This window comes from Ammodytes marinus (assembly GCF_949987685.1).
Source record: "Ammodytes marinus genome assembly, chromosome: 5".
Classification (NCBI taxonomy): Eukaryota; Metazoa; Chordata; class Actinopteri; order Uranoscopiformes; family Ammodytidae; genus Ammodytes; species Ammodytes marinus.
Genome location: NC_137234.1, coordinates 21,071,733 through 21,092,647, shown reverse-complemented (window position 1 = coordinate 21,092,647; position 20,915 = coordinate 21,071,733). Strand labels below are relative to the sequence as shown.

General features: G+C 42.0%; 1 protein-coding gene across 2 annotated transcripts in view; it reads right to left on the bottom strand.

Moving 5' to 3' along the window:
• furinb (furin (paired basic amino acid cleaving enzyme) b) overlaps positions 1–20,915 on the bottom strand; it is an 82,051-nt gene that overhangs the window by 4,036 nt on the left and 57,100 nt on the right. For both annotated transcript variants that reach the window (XM_080027513.1, XM_080027514.1), the window contains exons 7-13: positions 14,975–15,063; positions 11,545–11,717; positions 8,568–8,780; positions 6,691–6,791; positions 4,736–4,839; positions 409–526; positions 24–203 (exon numbers count right to left, since the gene is read on the bottom strand). In XM_080027513.1, coding sequence (XP_079883639.1) covers positions 24–203; positions 409–526; positions 4,736–4,839; positions 6,691–6,791; positions 8,568–8,780; positions 11,545–11,717; positions 14,975–15,063 — 978 coding nt within the window. The remainder of the gene's footprint in view (positions 1–23; positions 204–408; positions 527–4,735; positions 4,840–6,690; positions 6,792–8,567; positions 8,781–11,544; positions 11,718–14,974; positions 15,064–20,915) is intronic.

Sequence of the window (20,915 nt, the reverse complement as noted above, 5' to 3'; positions counted from 1 at the left end):
CTGTGTGTGTTTTACATTGTTACCTTGGGAAGAGCAGGGTGGAGCGTGTGCCCAGTGGGCTGATGAGATGGATGGCCAGTTTTCCTCTCTGGTTGTGTGAGAGAGTGAGGCGAGCCTGAACATGTTCCAGAGAGTTGACATACTCCGGCCGACCCCAGCACGCGTCTAAGCTCTTACTGAACACCAGCTTGCTCCCGATGTCTCTGCAGGTTTGACAAGCGAAAGGGGGGAGAGAGTGGTTAATGTCGTGTGGCTGCAGAATTGGACACAGCCAATAGCACGGTGCTACAAATCCACGCGACCGTCCCAGCCCCGGGCACAAAGCCACGGCTTCTATCAGGCTGAGCTGGATGACAGAGCAGGAAAAGTCCACAGTGGTTCACACCCACACACACACACTCCTCTGACCTTGGTTCTGTGAGCATGGTGTGAACACACTGATGCTGCGGCCCCATTGTAGTCCAGTTCTGGGCCAGAGCCACCATAGCACCTGCATCCAGGAGCCCATAACCGTAGGAGTGACTCACTGTGGAGAAAAAACGTTGGAGGGATAAAGAGAATGGCAGGTTGGTGGGTGGTGGCGACACAAAGACATCATAAAAAGAGAAGCCAACAGTAATATTGATGATATATTTGTTCCTCGATCCTGCCATCCTAAATATAGCTCCTTCAATAACTTGGAACTGTTACTGAAGTGAAGTAGATGCAAACTACAGTCCAACTGAAAACACATTGAGCCTCATCGTTTTTAGCTTGCTATCACTTAACACCATCAGACACCAAAAACACAAATGATTACTTTTATATAATATGTTAGATTTGAACTTCACATCACATTTAACAACAATCGATATATATATTTTATTTAAAGCACCCTTCAGGAAAACAAACTGTATTTTGAGATCTTTCATTCCTTCTGTCATCAGGCTGTGGAGCCTGTTTTTTTCTTTTTTGTATTCCTGTTTTTGAGTCTAAGCACACATGGTGGTTTACACTTGAGAAAGATACTCTTACATCAGCAGACTGTCTGTCATTTATTTATTCATTGTTCATACATTCTCTGAATGTAGTCCAAATGTAATGTGCCATGCATCTTTGTATGCCTCATCAACTAGACATATCTTTTTTTTTAAATGATTTATTTTATCAACTGTGAAGTGCCAGCGAGTAAGCATCTCTCAATTGTACTGATTGTGTTTTGTTTATTGACTCTGGCATAGATCTGTCTGTTGATTGCAAGTGTATGTATGGACTGCTGGGTGGACTGCTAAAACGGAATTGCCCGTTGGGATAAATAAAGATGTCTGAAGTGAACTGATATATTGGTTTAGTGTTGTGGTCCAGCTCTGTAAGAGGTTTGTTTCTGTAAAGACCAGTGCAAACCCAAAGGAGATGTGCGTCACTTGGAGGAGAGCAACACACAACAACTATCCCCGAGCTTGCTACTTTGAGTAGACTCCATCTTCAATCAAGACCTCGAGCATCGTCTTTGCATTTTCATTGAATTGGCAGTGACAGTTTTGTTTTCGAAACAGGCTGCTCGGGTGCTGTGACAAAGAAGGGGCAAACTGTGAATATGCACATTGCCATATACTGTACTTTGAATTAATTATTTCATTAGAACAAAGTGGAACAGGAGAGTTGGTATTTCTGCTACGCATCGTTCCCTCTGGGGCGGTTCTTAGCGGTTGAACACGGTGTGCTCTCGTGTTTTGTTTTTCTGCACCGTATCTGCTTTCTTTATTTGCTGATCTCTTACGCTGCCTTTGCTAGATTTGGTCTTTAGTGTTTTCATTTCCCTAAAACATCTCTGTCTTTTATCGACTCTCTCTCGTCCCTGCAGCGGCCCGCCTGCTCGTCTGTGGTGTCTCATTCAAGTCATGTGATGGTTCTGTCCCGAGGTGCTTCCAATGGTTGAGTAGTGTTTAGCTGTCTTCGCTCTGGTTAGGCCTCCAGTTCCTTCTCTTTGATCTCTCTTCTCTTTTCACTCAATTCCTTGATTTTCTTTATTTTCCTTCCCCAACCATCTGTTTCCATATTTGTCTCTCCTGCCTCAGAGATTCCTCTTTTAATTCTGGCTGTGTACCGATTTTCTCTCTTTGCTATTTTCACACTCTCTGTACCTCCTTCCAACACTGCTCCTATGCAATATGTTTTCTAGCCATTCTGGACTAAAGCACACACAAAGGCACTCTATGACTACCTTTTAGCATATTATTTGATACTAGTGTGACTACTGTATGTTCCCCTCAGCCTTATTTTAACCGGATCCTATTTTTCCTCGACGCTAAATCTGCTAGAGTTGTTGTCACTTCAGAAGAATGATATATTTTCATGTCCCACATATTAAATGTTTATACATTATTAGAAAAAACTAAACATGATCAAGTCACATTGAATGTCAACTCCATAATTGACTCGTTATTTATTAAGTCTGCTTAGGTGGAATGTGGCAAAGGGGTTCTTCAGAATGACAGCTGCCCTTGATATTACCTGATCTTATTACATTTTAACGTTATGTCTGATGGTGTTGACAAAAATTGGGGACACGACTTTGAAGCCTTATGAAACATGCATGTGTTTTTATGTAAAACAACCTTGCACTGGTATGAGCTATTATTAAGCGTTGCTTTTGATGAAAACAAGCTCTATTTAAGTTTTTGCATATGAATGATTGAACCCTTCTCTGTGGACACACTGGTTTTGAAGCAGTAAGAAGGCAATTTGAAGCTCATAATCGTGTCAAATACATTCTATTATTAATCCCTCATCACATCTACAGTAGGACATTTTTAGATTTTAAACCAATGGGCTAACACTTTATTAGGTACACCTGTTCAAATGCTTATAAAAACAAAAAGCTAGTCTTACAATCACATGGCCGCAACTCAATGCATTTAGGCATGTAGATGTGGTCAAGACAACATGCTGAAGTTAAAACCGAGCATCAGAATGTGGAAGAAAGGGGATTTAAGTGACTTTTAACGTGGCATGGTTGATGGTGAAAAGCAGGATGGATCCATGCTTTCATGTTTACACCAAATTCTGAAACTGCCATCTGACTTTCACAACTGAAATCGAGACTAATCAGATCAGGCAAAACTTTTCCAAACTTGTATTGTCTAATTTTTGTGAGCCTGTGTGAATTATAGCCTCAGTTTCCTGTTTTTAGCTGACAGGAGTGGCACCCTGTGGGGTCTTCTGCTGCCGTTGCCCCTCTGCTTCAAGGTTGGTCGTGTTCTGCGTTCAGAGATGGTATTCTGCATACCCTGGTTGTATCAAGTGGTTATTTGAGTTACTGTTGCCTTTCTATCATCTTTAACCAGTATGCCCATCCTCCTCTGACCTCTGACATCAACAAAGCATTTTACGTCCACACACATGCCGCTCAATGGATATTTTTTCTTTTTTAGGCCATTCTCTGTAAACCCTAGAGATGGTTGTGCGTGAAAATCCCAGTAGATCAGCAGTTTCTGAAATACTCATACCAGCCCTTCTGGCACCATCAACATTGCCATGTTCGAAGTTACTTAAACCCACTTTCTTCCCCATTCTGATGCTCGGTTTTAACTTCAATGAGTTGTCTGTCCAGGTCTACATGCCTAAATGCATTGAGTTGCTGCCATGTGATTGGCTGATTAGACAGTTATATGCGTTAACAAGAAAATCCGCTGAACCTAATAAAGTGGCCGGTGAGTGTATTTGGTCCCGTGTCTAAATGATGACTGTATTTTCATTTATTTGGGGTTATCTAAAAGGAGGTACAAAGGTCTTGGGGGTAACATCATAAAAAATGATTCTTGTGTGTTGGTGTCTGTGTTTGATTGATAGCAGCTGGCAGGAGAACCAGAAACAAAGTAAACAAACTAGCATGTCATGGGGCAGACAGTGTTTTGTTAGTGGCACTATTGGAGAGCATGGACCACATCACCAGGATCAAATTGACCAAAATAATATTTGCAGGCAAGTTTACATACCAATTACTGTGCCTCAGCTGAGCAGCTAATTATAACATTAGCGGTGCACTTTTCCCTGGCGAATGTTTGTTAGTTGCCAAAGGACAATCATGACTGTAAGTTGGATGGAAGAGATGGAAAGCTAATGTGGGTTGTTGTTCGGAGTTAAGTAGCAAGCTGCTGCATGGCCCCGCCATATGGGTTCACAAAACTATGTAACCAAAACTATATAAACTACTGCTGTGGTTTTCCAAATTTCAATTTGTCCAGTGCTTCTCAATTTTCAAAATAACTGATAATCCTGAGTGATTCGGATGGAAACAAAATATCCAATCCCAAACTTCCATTTTTTGATTGGTGGAAATTGTGGAAGACTGTAACACTGTCATGTTTGTTGAGCTCATAGGCAAACCTGAGGGCTCACGCAGCAAAGTTGTTTAGAGAGCAAGTCTCCAAGGATTTGGGATTGCAGAGAGCCCAGAGCTTGAAACTGAGTGAGAGAGGTTATTGCATGGACTTATTATAAGAGGGTTATTGCTGTCTGCTTATGTGCAAAGTAGCAGACCCATAAATACATCCACCGGGCCCAGGATAGATTTTATTTGCTTAGATTACATTTCTATGTCTGATAATGAATTCTCCACAAAATATAATTCATGCGCTTTCCCCAATAAATATTTCTCTGAGCTCAAACTGTTCCATTGGGTGATCAGGATAGAGGAACAAATATAACGCCATACAATCATATCTGTGCTTGATTTGGACTAGCCAGCCTTTACCTCTGCGGCCCACTCCGTTGGTCTTCCAGTCTCCGGCGCTGAGGCGTCCGGGCTGGGACGTCCTCACCACCAGGTGCTGCATGTCCCTCCAGGTCAGGTTCATGCTGCATACATACAGGAAGGAAGGCAGAGGAACTGCATTGACGTTTTGTCAAGTAATAGCCAAAGGTTAATACTTACAATATTATGGACATTATGAGAAGAGCCATGTTTGGCCGACCTCAACTGTACAATAATACAGCACAATACAGAAGAGTTGGAGCGAGGAGTTATACAATATGGAAGGCTCAGGGGTCCTTAAAGCTATAGTGTGTAACTTCACCCCCATGAGTAATTCTGAGTAATTACAACAGCACTGTCGGTGCACCTACATGAGGTAAGCCTTCGGTGATTGCACATGGATTTTATTTTCTTCTGCTGTGTGTCAAGGTATTTTCTTAGCAATAGAATCGACAACTGAAACATTTCATGGGTGCTTTTTGAGCTCTTGCGCCAGTGTCAGAGGGTGACATCAGTTTGTGAACACTGCAATACTGAGAAATACAGAGAGTTTTGTGGAGCTGATGGGCTTAACCAACTTTGAATGTAACCGACATTCATTGATCATGCTGTGCATATATAGTAAGGACAGAAATACATTTCTAAAAAATTATACTGAGATGTAGAGTAAGCCCTGAAGGATGTCAGTCAACCATAACAAAAGGTATGAGCTTCACACACTATGGGTTTAACACCAGCTTAGATCAGCACTATTAGAGGTACATGTGATGAAAGGTCAAGGGACCACAGTAAAACAGTGGCTACAATACCATGGAGGACTGTGTCTAGACCTCTGTAATGATAGTTTTCTAATGAGGTCTGGGCTCGGGGGATGGGGTTACCTTCCACCCAGCAGAAGCCCAATTTTCTTTTCTATATAGTTTTATTAAGAGGTGCAGCAGAGAACATTCACAGAAGCCTTCGAGTCACTGTTAAAGAAAAAAAGATAATCAAACCATGAATCATGCTGCTTACAGACAGAAATAGAAAACACGGAATTGCACTGTGGTGCATCACCTCCGCCACTCTCCCCATCAGCATTCACATCTCACATTCTCTCATACGTTATTTAATGGACAAGATCCCCCATCCACTCAATGTCACCTCAGCCAAGAATGAAGAGAAAAAAAAAAAAAAAAATAACACCAGAAGTCCAAAACACTGCCTATTAAATGATTCCATCTCTGTGAATTCCAGTGTGGTCCCAGTCTGATAAACTAGCTACCCCTGATAGTGTTGCTGCCCATAAAGCAGTGTGCGGACGCTGTGTCTGTGTGTGTCAGCATCCTTCAATTTGGATATATTCAAAGTGCTGAGATACACCTGGGACTCCTTGGATACACATGGATTAGATTTGACACTTGTCAGCCAAACGCTAATGTGGTAATGAAGAGAGTCATTCGGAGAGTTGACTGTTAATAGGACCGAACACATAGAATATATGACAAGAGATACTAACATAATGCACTTTAGAGGTGCTGACAGAAACTTGGATTCTGTCGCCTATAGTCCTGAGTGAGCGACAACAGTTTTTCAAATCTTCACTACCGGCCCCTTAAAGGTATTCAAGATGTCTGTGTGGATTGCAGCTGCTGATTTGCCTTGATATTTACTGATTATCAAAACCTTCATTTGCTGAGGAAAGAAATTGAGCTGGGACTGAGGCCAGCGGCGACTCCCAGATGCGCGTGCCTTTGTGGAGTCTGGATGCGTGCATGCGTGTCTGGGATTTGGGCGCACACAAACACACATGCACTTCAATCATCGAGTGCACAGCCGAGCATGACAAATTAAAGTCTGATCAAAATTAATTAAAAAAAGGATTTATTTTACTCATGACAGCGTATTCTGGCTACAGGGGTTTTACTACAATAATAGCTTATAGGATGATGAGGCTGCGTGTCTTTCTCACTCACTTGGCCTCCAGAGTCAAAGCGATGATCCCAGCAGCCAGTGGGGCCGAAGCGGACGTCCCCGTGTGAGAGTCGGTGCATTTTTGCCTCAGGTCTGTGGTCACCTTGAAGAAAGGAGAAAAGAGAGAAAGAGAGAGAGAGAGAGAGAGAGAGAGAAAGAAAGAGCGAGTTAAAATGATGCATTGAGTTTCCCAGGTTCAGTATGAGAGAAATTAACAGCAAAAAAGGGGTGGAGGGATTAGACAGGGGAAAAGGGCGTTCAGGTTCAGTCTCAGGTCGGTGGATCCCAGCCAAATGGTGACAGCCGGGGCAGAGCATGTCAGCCAAATCAGCCCCGACAGGTGGAGCGGTGTGTGAGACAGAGTATGTTAGCGCTCCAGGTATACCTCTGCTCTAGCTCTCTCTGCCAATCCCAGAAAAGATAATGAGACCTGTCTGAGTCATGATGGGGTACACCTCGGAAATGACAAGAAGCCAGAGGGCAAGGGGAGCTGTGAAGGTTAGGAACACATTCTTGTGTGAAGCAACTATTGGCCTGACAGACTCTGGCATTAATGGCCAAATATCTGTAGTCCATGTGTCAGAGGAGTAAACAAAGGGGGGGGGGGGGACAGATGCCTGCACTGCACAGGCCAACTGATAGATCCCAGGACTGGATATAACACTGAAACACTTTAAAATTTCATTCATTCTTTTAAAAAGAAAATTGTATTTACTGATTCAGTGCTGAAAAAATTCATTCATTGATTGAGTGCTCAATGAAGTCATTGGGGCAGCTGTGGCGAAGCGGGTGGGGGTGGTCGTCCACTGAATTGCAGGTTCAGAGGTTTGATACCCCGCCTCGCCACCACATGTCAAAGTTTCCCTGGGCAACCCCAAAATGCTCCCCATGGTTCAGACAGTGCCTTGTATGGCAGCTGCTGCTATCGGTGTATGAGTGTGTATGTGTGGGTGTTAAGGGCTTTGGGACTGAGACAATCAGCTAAAAAGGGCTGTAAAAGTTGAGTCCATTTTCCATTTATTTATCAAAGAAAAAAGTCAAATTCTTTGCTGTTCCAGCTTCTCCAATGGGAACATTCTCTGATGTTTACACTTTATAATAATACAACCAATATATATCTTTTTTAACAAAAAGAGATCTAATTACATTCCCAAGTATCTTTGTTAGGGATGGGAATAAAAAGCACACACCCAGTACCTTCAGAGATGTCGCATGACCAAATCTGTCCACCAAATGGGCCACTTGCGAGTCTACGTTGGATTTGTTTAAATTCCTGTACATTGCGTATGTATGTGTTTGCACGCATATTATGTACCAAACCAAAGAATTGACAAGGTGAACTTAAATACTAGTTTGGGATAAACGAAAAGCTACACAAATGTACAGATACTACAAGTGACAGCTTCTGACGGCTAAAGCGACAGTACAAAGCAACTGCTGTGCTACATTTTAAAACGAGTTGATGAGTTGTGGTTGCTTGCCTGCAGCATCCCTCTGGTGTATTTTGCAGTGATGGCAGATTTATGTATTTTTTATGTTATTCCCTGTCCCTGAGGCAAGTCTTTCTTCAGCTGACAAATAGTTTGAAAGAAGCATGTGGCATCTCTCAGTGTGTCAGCTTTGCTTACTGTATGTCACACATCAGTCCCTCTGATTTCTAACAGTTTGATGTCTATTTTTGATTTGAGAGAGACAACGTTTAATGTGTGTGCACACTCAAAAAGGGTTCATTCTGGATGCACAAGACCAACGCAAAAGTACAAGTTCATTTTGCAACGCTGACATTTACAGTGTGCTACAGATTTGAAATATAAAAACATTCCTGCTCAAACCCTGATATGTTTTAAGTGTAAGTGTGCGTATGTGTATGAACACCCACTATCTGTTTCTCCCCCGGGTTTCCAGAGCTGAAGGCGGTAGCGAGGGTGGAGGAGCAGGGCTCGCTGTACCAGGGCACGTTACCAGCCTGTGTGGTGCTGCTCATGGACAGGGTGTAGATGCTGTTGGTGTAGCCGTCACAGTTGCAGCTGTCCTGCTCCCGGCCGCCGTTACCTGAAGCCCACACAAAGATGGAGCCCAGTCCGCCACGTCCCTGTGGCACAGAAACACACACATATACGTTTGTAAGGCCCGACATAATAGAATTCACAGACACGCACAGAGAGAGAGAAAGAGGCTAACATGAGCTTGTTGAAAAGTGAAAAATTGGCTTTGACAAAGACGTTTGTCTCATTGCTTAAACGCCTTGTTACTTATGCGTTTTTGTTTGGGAAACAGTGAACCGCTGTAGGCATTAGCTCGTATTAATACATCATAATGTCAGCCGCTTTATTGCAGCAGAGCATCGGATAACAAACAGAAGAAATGTAATTACAAAGTCTACTCGAGCTGAATATAATTTCAGCGCCAGACAAATGACAACATGATATTCAGCAGGGAGATGGCACGCTCCTTAACGTACACTCACGCTATAAGGCAAACATTTAGTCCGGTTGAGTCTGCCCTACAGTGTCAGCAGGATGGCTGGGAATCTCCATCCATTTGTCAGAATTGCTAAGATCAGAGTGTTGCTTTGTTTTGTAAGACTCAAAAATAATCCTATTTTATAAATTTTGTCTCCAGCAGTTGGATAAGTGTAACTCTTGGTTCACTTGGAGGCCACAGACATGTACGGCTCGCCTTCATCAAGCAGGGTGCTCACAAGTTGTAGGACATATTTGCACATTTTCTCGATTTGGGGCCCTCTCTGTACTGGTCAGATAAAGTCTTTGAAATATATATTTTTTTTAACGTTTTACTGCTTATTTCCTATAGGCACTTGTTGGTCTGTCCCCTTCCTTACGAACTCAATCTTCTATTTCTCTACACATATCCCGAGGTGTGCTGACCGGTTGTTTTGCAAGCGGTCCCCCAGGGCCAGGAGCTGGAGACAGAGACAAGGGCGGCGGGGCATGTGTGAAGTCAGGGCTCCATAGCTCTGAAATAGCATCTGGGTGATGACAAACCTCTATGTCCTTTTGGACATAGAGGTTTGTCTTACACATATTTTTAAAAATTAGTCTAATCTAGTTTTACTTTTGATGTCATGTTTTGTTACACTTTTCTATTTCTTCTTTATGAAGTACTTTTTCTTCTCTAGCAGGCCTTTAAGGGGTAGTTCGGAATTTTGGACATTGACACTTATTTATAAGTTAGCCTGGGTGTTATTTATCATTGGAGACAATTATGAACACATTTCATTCAGTCCTTCTAGTTGCAGAGTTCGCTGGTGCTAGGCTAGCACCAGGCAACGGTCGACTGAATGAAATGTGTTGAAAACTGTTTACAATGATAAATAAAACCTAGGCTAACTTGGAAATGAGGTCCTATGTCCAAAATTCCGAACTACCCCTTTAATATCTTTCTGTCCTTGATTGGCTCCTTTGTGAAGCATAGCGTTTTGTTTTTTGAGTGCCAATTAAATTAAATTAAATTCAAACCATGTCATCTAAAAATGTGTGGAACAATTATCTTTCATCAAAAGGGTAAAAGCAGCAAGCCATCACATTCAGAATAAAAAGGAATGTAAAAACTTGTCTTCCTCCACCCACAGTCTGAACCGAGTGGGCGGATAACACATTCATTTTGCAGAACAAAACAACAAACTATAATAAGATAGACAATGAAGGAAAAGTGGAATGACCTCTCTTACATTCTGCGTGCAGACAGCAGCTTGTTGGCAAGCAAGACATTAATAAGGTGGGAGAAAACAGATGTATACCATTTCCTTCTTTATCCCACTCAGTCTCCCAAAGAAAAACAAACTACATAAAAAAGGAGGATACAATCTTGCAGTTAATTCAATTATAAACATACGAAAAGGGACCTCAATTTGACCTGACCACAGGCTTTACATTTTAACCAGGATTATCCATTTCATCTTCATATCACAAATGAGAGAAGAAAAAAATAAAATAAAAATCTTTCTAATGTATGTATGATGCAACATGAATCGTGCTGTTTCTTAACACAGGAGTCTTGAAGCTCCAGCTGATTTGGCTAAAGCTTCCAATATATGACCTGACACTGCCTTTGCCTCAGGTCACAGATGCCGGCCCATAACACTTGGGTGCCAGGGGTTATCTCGCTGCCAGCAGACTGCCAGCTGATCCACAAAGGTCCCGTTGTGCTGCTGTCAGGCAGTTTGTCCTCACTAACGCACCATGATATGTGGAGCGTTTCACATGTTGCGAATGTGAACGTGACACGAATCATTCTGTTCCACGGAAAATCAGTTCTCATTCATTTAGATGCTAATTGCTGCCCTCTTTGAATCTGACTATTGTTCTACGTCAGTGCCTGCTGCTCCATTTACATTCTCCCGGGTCTCACAATTATCATGTAGCTGTTCTGCTAAAGTATTTTGGTGTAGCATGCTGACACATAGGATTGATTTTGTCCTGCTCTACAGTACATAGTATTAATATAGTATAGTAACACTGTTCAGACCTCAGATTTCCAACTGTGTATTTTGCTGGCATGAGAGAAATGGCTGAATATGTAGGTAAAAATGAACACTCTGAAGCAATGGGAAATAAACGTACAGTTATCGTTGTCTTGCAGAGAGAAGATCAATACCACTCTTATGTCTGTAAGGTAAATAAGAAGCTGGAGCCAGACAGGGGAAACAGTTAGCCTGGCTGTGTCCAAAAACCTGCATATCAGCAGCCCTGAGGCTCACTAATTAACATGTTATCCTGGCTAATTGTTTCCCTGTGCCTCATTTAAAAAGAGCTTATGTGAGTTGGATAGGGATGTTAGTCGGTGTGATGCAAGTTATTATTACATTCAAAGTCCAAGCGTATTGCCTGACTCACCTTGTTGATTCCCTGGAGGAAAGCCTCCTTAGCCAGCTTGGCAGGGCCGTCCAGTGACTTTCCATCGTCTTCGGGGCCCCAGCTGGCACTGTAAATGTGGATATGCTGAGGGTTGAGGCTAAGAGAGTGGGCCTCCACCACGTCTGTCACTTCCCCATCCAACATACGAACTCCTGTTGGGAAAATAAATGAACATGCCATGCATTGCCGGTTAGGTGACAAAAAAAAACAGACTCAGGGACAAAACAAGTGTTGGAGGAGGAGTGACAGAATGACATATGGCAAAGAGATATTGAGCATATCATTTTTAAAGCCTCAGATGGGTATAGAGATGTCACACCTGAGGCAGAGGGAAATAAACACAGCATGAGATGACAATAGGAGAGAACTTGTCATGATAAGACTGAAAGAAATAGGTTAGACCGCAGCATTTACATTTGATCGCCTGACACAAAAACAAACAAGAAACACAACAGTACAGAAAAAAACTGTGGAAACGAAAGACTGCACAGTAAAACAAAAACAAAAAACAAAAAACTAAGGACTTCACACAGACACATCTTTAATGACTAAGCGACGTGCAAAGCTTCACCCACAGATGTTACTTTGACAGATACTACACTATTTGACTGTCACTGAACAAACACACCAGTGAACAACAGCAGAAAGCTCATAAAACTGTTAGAGGCACACACAAACGACAGACACACACACACACACACACACAAACGACAGACACACACACACACACACACACACACACACACACACACACACACACACACACACACACACACACAGGCAGAGAAATTGCAGGGCCTTCGACAGACTGGTGTGTCCACAGGGTAGCACCGAATGTCACCTTTCATCATAACTGAACACAACCCTGTCTGAGCCTTTGAAGTGAGCGGCCTCAGATCACTCCTCCTGAACATTAATGGCTGTAGAAAGGCGTGAAATGATCCACCCTTAAATAAGGTCCATTACCGGAAGAGAGGACCCCCGGATCTCAGAGGCAACACCGCGACGCGCAACGTCAACATTAAGACTTCAACATAATCTATTCCAGACAACCTGCTTCGGTCCTTCAGGCACAAACACATGCCAGTGAGTGGAGATGGAGCCAAAGCAGTAATTACTCTGATGGCGGGGGATCGGGCGTAACACAAGTTTGAATACTGAGTAGGCAAAAAAAATAAAGAAACCAAAAAAAGTCCCCATCAGTGGGCTTAACATGCGACATAAAGCTCAATGTTTGCTCGGTGATCGTTATGCAGAGGCTATATTGCAGCAGTAATGATAATAACTGTCGTAACAATCCTCATCAACCTCCTGCGGCTCAACGGTTCCTTATTAAGACACTTCTGCGAGCTCCCTGCAGCTCCAGTGGGTCAGGACCCAGGAGTAGCAGGTATGTTTGTGTGTGTGTGTGTGCTCTGGTGGAAAGAAAACAAGTTAAGTAGTTAAAAGGAAAAAGAGAGAGTGAGCCAAGTAGGGTCAAATACAGGTTTTCTAACACTAATAAGTAATCATTCCTCACTAGGGATACAGCAAATGTGATTGCTTACACACGCACGCACGCACGCACACACACGGTATTGTGGAGCAAATCACAGCTGTTTATAAACAATTCAGCGACCCCGTGACTTGAACGGATTCCCGGAGGCGTCATTTATGCAAAGGGAGGCCAATGCGCGGTGGCTCTGTCAGGAGATGAATGGTAACGAAGACAAAGAAGGAGAGTTATGAGTAACATCTGTGAAACGGTCTGTTCAGGGCTCCACTAGCTCTGCTGAGTCTTGTTGGCTGCCATCGTGTCATTGACAGATTGTTTGGTGATAAAAGTTACTAAAAGCCTCATTGGAGTCATTTATCAAGTGCAAAGATTTACAAGAGACAAAAAAAATAAAAAATAATAATGAAACTTTCAGCCTTAATTTGTGCCTACAGGTTTCAACTTAACCACACCTCTGAATAGCCTCTTTCTTAATGCATGAATGCACATGCTAACAGATTTACTACTGTTTTGGAGCCTGCCCTGAGAGTCCTTATTTTGACCAGCTCTTTTTAGGCAGATGATTTACACAGTGGAATAAAAAAGAGGTACACTAGGTCGACAGTTTTCTTGGCATCAACAGGATACTACACTCAGGTTGTTCCCTCATCACAAAAGGACTCAACATAACACTTCAAAAGCTGAACTTGCTTTTAATCTAATTGGTGGTTGTACAGTAAGTTCCGGAGTTTAGGCCAAGTGCCAAACTAAGGTAGCCTGGTCCAACCAGACCGTCATCCTTAATTTCATTTGTACAGAAGGTCTGGAACTGCTCTATTTGGCAAACGTTCACTCACTTGGAGGCGGGTGTCTGTTGAAGTTTAAAACTATTGGATCTGCCCAGTGCCACTCTGGATCAGCCAACCAATCGCATATGGTTTGGTCGTGACGTATGTCATGAGCCGGCTTCTGACGGTGCGTTCCAGTTGTACTGGGAACTCGGAAATTTCCGACTTCACTACATATTGTAGTCTATGGATCTACCGGTACCTGGCAACGGTAACGTGCTAGAGCCAAACGTTTAGTTATTTGGATGAGAAAGGTTGTAGGCGTCCATTCTTTCGCGAGCAGATGCACTGGAACACAGACAGGTCGGAACACGGAACTACCAAGTCGGAAATCTCCGAGTTCTGAGTATAAAGGAACGCAGCATTCAACTGAAACTGGAGCGCGACTTCGACATCATCGTTCTTAGCCACTCGCTCTGTTCAATGATTGGACGGCCGGAGATTTTCCTGAGCTAAAAAAAATAAATTCACCACAGCCCCAGACTGACTACTGAAGGGAAAATGAAATTTGAGCGGAAGTAGGTAGGCGGGCGGAGCCAGGCTAAAATTAAGGTGGGCTAAGCTAAACATTTTTTTTTAAAGAAAAGAAAATCTAATGAGCCCAAAATCTCAATCTCGAGAGATTTGACCCTTTTTATTTTTATCTTACAAGCACACAGCGGGAGAGAAAAACCTCCAGACAATGATTAAAAGCTGTTCTTCTCAGTGGCAATAGATCAAGGACAATCCACTGCGCGCTCATGCCTATCTCTACAGCACCCTTTTATCTGCGCATCTGAGCCATAGGGAGTCAGTCAGTCTGTACAAGACAGTCAATAGTCCAAAACAATCACTATGACAGAAGCTTTAATATAGAATGGTGGGTCTATAATAAAACACACAGCTACTTCTGGGATTGTCATTCAAATCCCAGACCAAAAGGAGCCGAAAGAAACTCAACGTTAATTAGTTTGAATGTGAAAATGACTTTGCATTTCCAATCTAATATTTATTTTCTCTAAAATTATATCTAACTCACTCACATGGATATGATTTCTGATTGGTTGTTTTCCATTAAAAAAATCCCAATCACATACGCTTCACTCACCTCCAATTTTAGCATTGTAGGCTACACCGACACCACACACACCGTTGTTGGCTGCAGCTGCAACTTCTCCCGCACATCGAGTTCCATGTCTGCAAACACAAAAGAGTAAAGACAAGGTCACACAGGAGAAACCGAGAAGATAAAGATGTACACATCATGCAGGGGTAGTACAATAACTCAACTCAATACAGTCAGTAGATAACAAGTCGGAGTTATCTACTTAGGACAATACTGTAGCTGAAGTGTTGCTAATAATACTCCACAGTCAAAAGAGAAACATAAACCCAATGATCCTTTAGTAACTGCATCAGACTTGTGTTGGAGTCCAAGACTTATCGCAACACAGAGAGCAACAACCTTTCATGGTAAACATGACGAGCAATTAGAAGTATAAGAAGAATCAGAAATACTCCACCACAATCCTAAAAGGACAAATCGTCATGTGGAGTGTTAAAGTTTGTAGAGCAACACAGGTTTTATTTAATAAGCTTCTTATAATGAGCAATAGCTTCCAACAGAAACAAATTATTTCCTGCCAAAGTCTAGACATGTATCAAGACTTGACAACAGTTGTGGGGTTCTTTGCCAGGACTGTCAATTAAATCTGACCAAACACACCCACACAGTATGCATATTCCCTAAAGCTTTGAGTGTTTCAACTTCCATGTGTACCGAGAACTCAGCAGTGTATGGAATGATTAATATGCAGTACTTCCACAATCCCCCTTTGTAAAAACACTGTTTCTTCAGAGAGCCCTTCTACTCAATGTATTTTTCACCTGTCCTACAAGCTAAAGTTAAAGGACAAAGGCTCCTCCAATCAAAGATGACTGAGGCGAAACCTGAGGACAAATACAAAGGCCTGTCTAAAACTAACTTTACTTTGACATTCAATGCCCACAGGCCATTCAAATGAGATATGCTATCGACGATGTACATGAATTATTCACCGAGTTCCTCATTAATACCTTGTACTGGTCTTTTCTGTCTCAGAAAACAGACAGGCTCCCCGCAGAGCAGTGCAGAGATGTCAAATACATAAACACTCCGCGAACAAAAACACTTCAACACACATAAAAACGTGCTTCATCACCTACAGATCCAATCTTATAACAGACAATGAAATGTCTGCATTGAATCATTTACAGCTTTGCATCATCACAGGCAGAAAAATAATGAATAAAACATTGTTACATGGGCGTCTGGGATTGAAGCAGTGTGATCAGACTGCGAATGGATGGAGCAAAATGAGCATTTTGGTATTTAACACAGGCCATGAGATTATCTCCTCATCCCATTGCAGACATCTTATTAGGAGCTGTACACTTTCCCAAACGTGTCTGGGTGGTAAGGGCTGTGCCAACATCATCAGAACAATGCCAATTACATCTATACGGTATTGTTTCGGGGGAGCCAAAAATGACTTTCTCTTTGATCTTCCAACCTCCCTGATGATGAGTCAGAGGACAAAGTCATTTCACAGGGTCAGAGCACGGCTACGCCTCCAGCTGGGATCCTGATTAGACTCGGTGTATCTCTGTGATATATTACCCACCCGCTTATTCTCACGTAGGCTCATTTTAAAAATGGAGGATCACTGCCGCTTTCTTTTCAATTTTTCTTCTGACTGTCGTTTTTTATTTTTTTTATTTTATTTTACGAGCTCAGGATTTTCACAGTCAAACAAGAAACACAGAGCAAAAAAACAACTGTGTGGAAAAAGGAACAATGTTGCAGCTGAGCCTTGCCTCCCGAAAAATCATTTGTTACACGACCCTGGCTGCCAACAACTACAAGCATTCAAGTGATCTTTAAGCAAAGTAATCAACTAGCCTGGCATGCTCGTTATTTCCCCATTGAGAGACATGCCTTACGCGAGGACCTCAGCCCAACAAATGGAGGGTTGTAACATCAAATTCAATTAAAATGTTATCATTGCTATTAAATGATAGCTCAGTTGGTAAGGCGTCCCCCTCCCGGGCCAGGCCCAGCAGCAGACCCGGGTTCGATTCCCACCCGCGGTCGTTCTCTGCATGTCACTCCCCTCTCTGCCCCATTTCACCTCTGTCTCTCTGCACTATCAAATAAAGCATAAAAATGCCCCCAAAAATATCTTTAAACTGCATTGCTTTACTGCTAATTATCATATTTTCTAAATGAAAGCAGTTGATGGAGAGTTGACGGCTCCCTCGACATCTATTTTTTAACTTAGGAGTAAAATCTGGACTTTTTTTTAAAGTTAGTGGCCAGTGGCAATTTTTGAGAAAAATGCGACATAATGATAATGACGCATTAAAGAAGCTTGAGGCATACAGAGTCCACAGTGACAGTCATTCATATTCCACATATGTTGATCTCTGTACAGCTGGACCTCTCTGTCTGCATGTTAAGTGGCAAGTGGACCTTTTAGTGAGTTTAATCAGAGCAGGAAAAGAGGAACGGACCTGCCCACTCATTTCATTTGAGCTTAACAGTGCACGCCTGACAATGATTGGTTGACTGGCTGGACAAGCTCGTCCACACAAATCAATCATGTTATTGTGTGCTGAAACGCAGCTAGAGTGGGTGCTGAGTGGTGACTGTTAGTCATTTCAAGCCAGGAAAAAACACAGAACAAATAAACTTTGCTACAAGACCAATTGCTTTTGTGCCAGTGAGCAGAATGTAAGTTATATTCTTTACTGTACTAATATACAGGGTGTTGATCTGTACAATTACATTCATTTAGCGGTGCATCAGTGCATTTACCACATACTGCATTTTCATATTTGAACAAATCTGCTTAAAATAAAAAATGAACAAAAAGGCAAATTTAAAAATTTAATTTGCATGTTCTTCTTCAATGTTTTTAGTTTTCACAGATGAGAAAACACAAAGGAAAACCCTCACTTCTAATGGAAACATATTATTTCACCTTCCTTTATTACACGAGCCAGAGAGCTGGTAACCATCCACACTTGCCAATAACAAACACAGCCAACACCGCGGTTCAGACAGATGGCTTGGCCCAAAATACTACATGCTTGCACTGTGCAGAAAATATGCAAGGCAAGGCAAGGCAAGGCAAGTTTATTTATATAGCACAATTCAGACACAAGGCCACTCAAAGTGCTTTACAGGGGCAAGATTAGAATACATAAAACACATTATAAAACATTTAAAAGCAAATAAAAGAAGCAAATAAAATGAAAAAAAAAAAAAAAAAAACATTTAAAAGCAAATAAAAGAAGCAAATAAAATGGAAATTGCAGGTTAAAATGGAAACAAAAAAGTCTTCAGATGCATGCAGTTTAATTGCATTGCATAATGCAGCTTCAGCTGCAAACTATCAATGCTTTTTGCTTAAAAACAAACAAACAAATGAAAACTTGGCTCCCAGCCTTGCTTTTTGAAATAAAACAATACTGAATTTTTGTGTGTGTAATAAATTGCCTTATTATGGTCAGTAATTTGTAAAATTCAATTGAAAGTTCATACTTTGGCTGCAACCATCTGCAAGTACAGTTAATAAAGGGAAAAAATAAAGAAGAGGCTGGTTTGACCAAGCAAAAATGAGAGACCGCTGGCTTAGCTGTTCCATAGCCCGATAGTTCGGCCCATATTCTGGCGCCGGCTATCACAGTCCAGCCTAAACCCCGCCCTACCAGTAACGGTATAGGATCGGCGGTGGAAACACCACTGAGATTCTTAAAAGTGAGCTGTCCCGCTCTGAGCCGCTCCGACCTGAGCCCCCTGTACTCGGTGGAGTACGAGGCATTAATGTTTCATCTACAGCACCATAAAAAAGGCTTTTGTGCCCCAGATAGCACATATCCTCAGACCATGGAGCTGTGGAAGGTCAGTCAGGGGAATCTGCCAGGCTGGCCAGAGAGAACACAGAGCCAGAGGCCTGGGACGACATTTGTAGCGAGGCGGAACACGCGGCAGAAGATGCAGCTGTTTTGAATACTATTTGCATGTGCACGTGTGTAGTACATGTGTGTGTGTGTGCTTGTGTGTGCAAATGACCGATTGGCCTGGGTTTAATACAGTTAAAAAGGCCAAACAGCCCTAATATAGGAGGATCAGATGTGCTAAAGCGGACAGATGAGTCCACAATTTTATCTTTCAACTATCCTTGAAATTAAATTATTTCCAAGACACTTCACTGAATGCCCCCATTCTCTATCTGTTCAAAAGAGATAGGTAGAGGTGTCCGACACAGACACTGCTTCCCCACGAGCTCAGGCTTAACTGGAGACTGAGAAGATAAAAACAAGTAACAAAATGCATCATTAGCATGTGAGCCAGAAGATGGCATAAGCTACATTCTTTGTTCAAAAGAAAAGCTGTGGAGAAAAAAGCCAACAAAGCTTAAGCAAAGTGTCGATAAAAGGCTGCTGAACTAGAGACTCTCTATTCACACCGCCAATGTGACCTGCCTTATCTTATCAGAAAGAGCAATGGGACAGAGTGAAGTAAAGCTTTTATCTCTCCTCCTCAGGACAAGGTACCATATTTGGTCCAGTCATTGCCCTGCCATTTACTGGAGAATGTAGACATGTCACCCGACACAATCTCTCTGGGCATAATGCATTGTAACCACAGCCCATTCAGAGCCAATGTACTGTGTAGCACAGGCTATTTATGTAAGATGTGCAGACGCATCCAGCATTTATACGCTCACAGTTCAGCATTGCATTGAGTCCAATATAGCAAAAACTGAACCATGCTTTGAAGGTGACACTAACATGTCGCCCACACTCTCATCCAATTGAGAACATTTGTTGTCAAAATCACTTTGTCAAAATCTGTTAATATTTTCGAAGAATCCGCAAGACGCTAAGCTACCTGTCCGTACTGTGTTCAACATGCCCGTTTACAGAGCCTATGCTGTGTATTAACAGTACTAACAGGCAGCAGATCATGAGGAGATATTCACTGATTTTGACAAAATGTGATTTTGACAACAAGCATTCTCAAGCAGCTAAGCTGAGTTTAACCTTCAGCTTAACCTTTGCCCTAAAGTAAAACTCTCCAACTTCTTTCATAATAAGCAGGGGTAACAATAAATAAACAGCAACAATCATTAAATGCTCATCACTGATTCTGTGATTTTGTCCCAAAAATGATATAAACTGGCTTTCGTGTTTTTTTGTTATCACTATAAGACACCTTGGGATTGTATAGTTAGCAGTTGGTAGAGGTACAATTGTGCCTTATACAGTATATTAAGCAGGTGAATTGTTTCCAAAGCTGGATATAAAGTTGATACAATGGGTGAACGGAAGCTTGTGGTGTAGGTCTAGATTTCTGCTCAGTGTTCAATTTTTCCAGCTGATGGCAGCAATTGACGGATGTGCAGCATTTGATAAAGCTGTGTCATGGTTTAATTATATTCTTAAACTGTGTTGTTTACATTCTTAATTAAGTATTTGTGATATGAGTGACTCGGAAAGCTTGTCTTGACTTATGACCTGATTTAAGATGATTTATTTTTATTGTTTTTGCTTTTATAAGACAGTTTAGAGAGACAGAGTTGAAATGGGGCAAAGAACTGACAAGTCGGATTTTAACCAGGCCTGTTGCAATAAGGACTGAGCCTCTAGGAAGACACTCTAACCACGATACTACAAGCTCCACCAATTTAAGATGGTTTCAAAGCAGACAAACTAAATTAACTTTTGAATTTACTGTGGCTGGATTTCTGAAAAACAGCAAATAATGTAGTCATTGTTCTCATATGTAATTTTGCCTTTACCCTAAACAATCACTACCGGTGTGGTGTCACAAACTTGAAGGATTAAATGCAAGTGACCCATGCTGACCCTTTCACAGTTCCAGTTCTAGTCTAAATGTAGTTAATCCATAGGTGCAGAGGTTGCTCACGTCAGATATGAATACGCTTTTAATGGAACTACATGCATTAAACTTATAACGCAGAACTAGAAATTCACCAAAA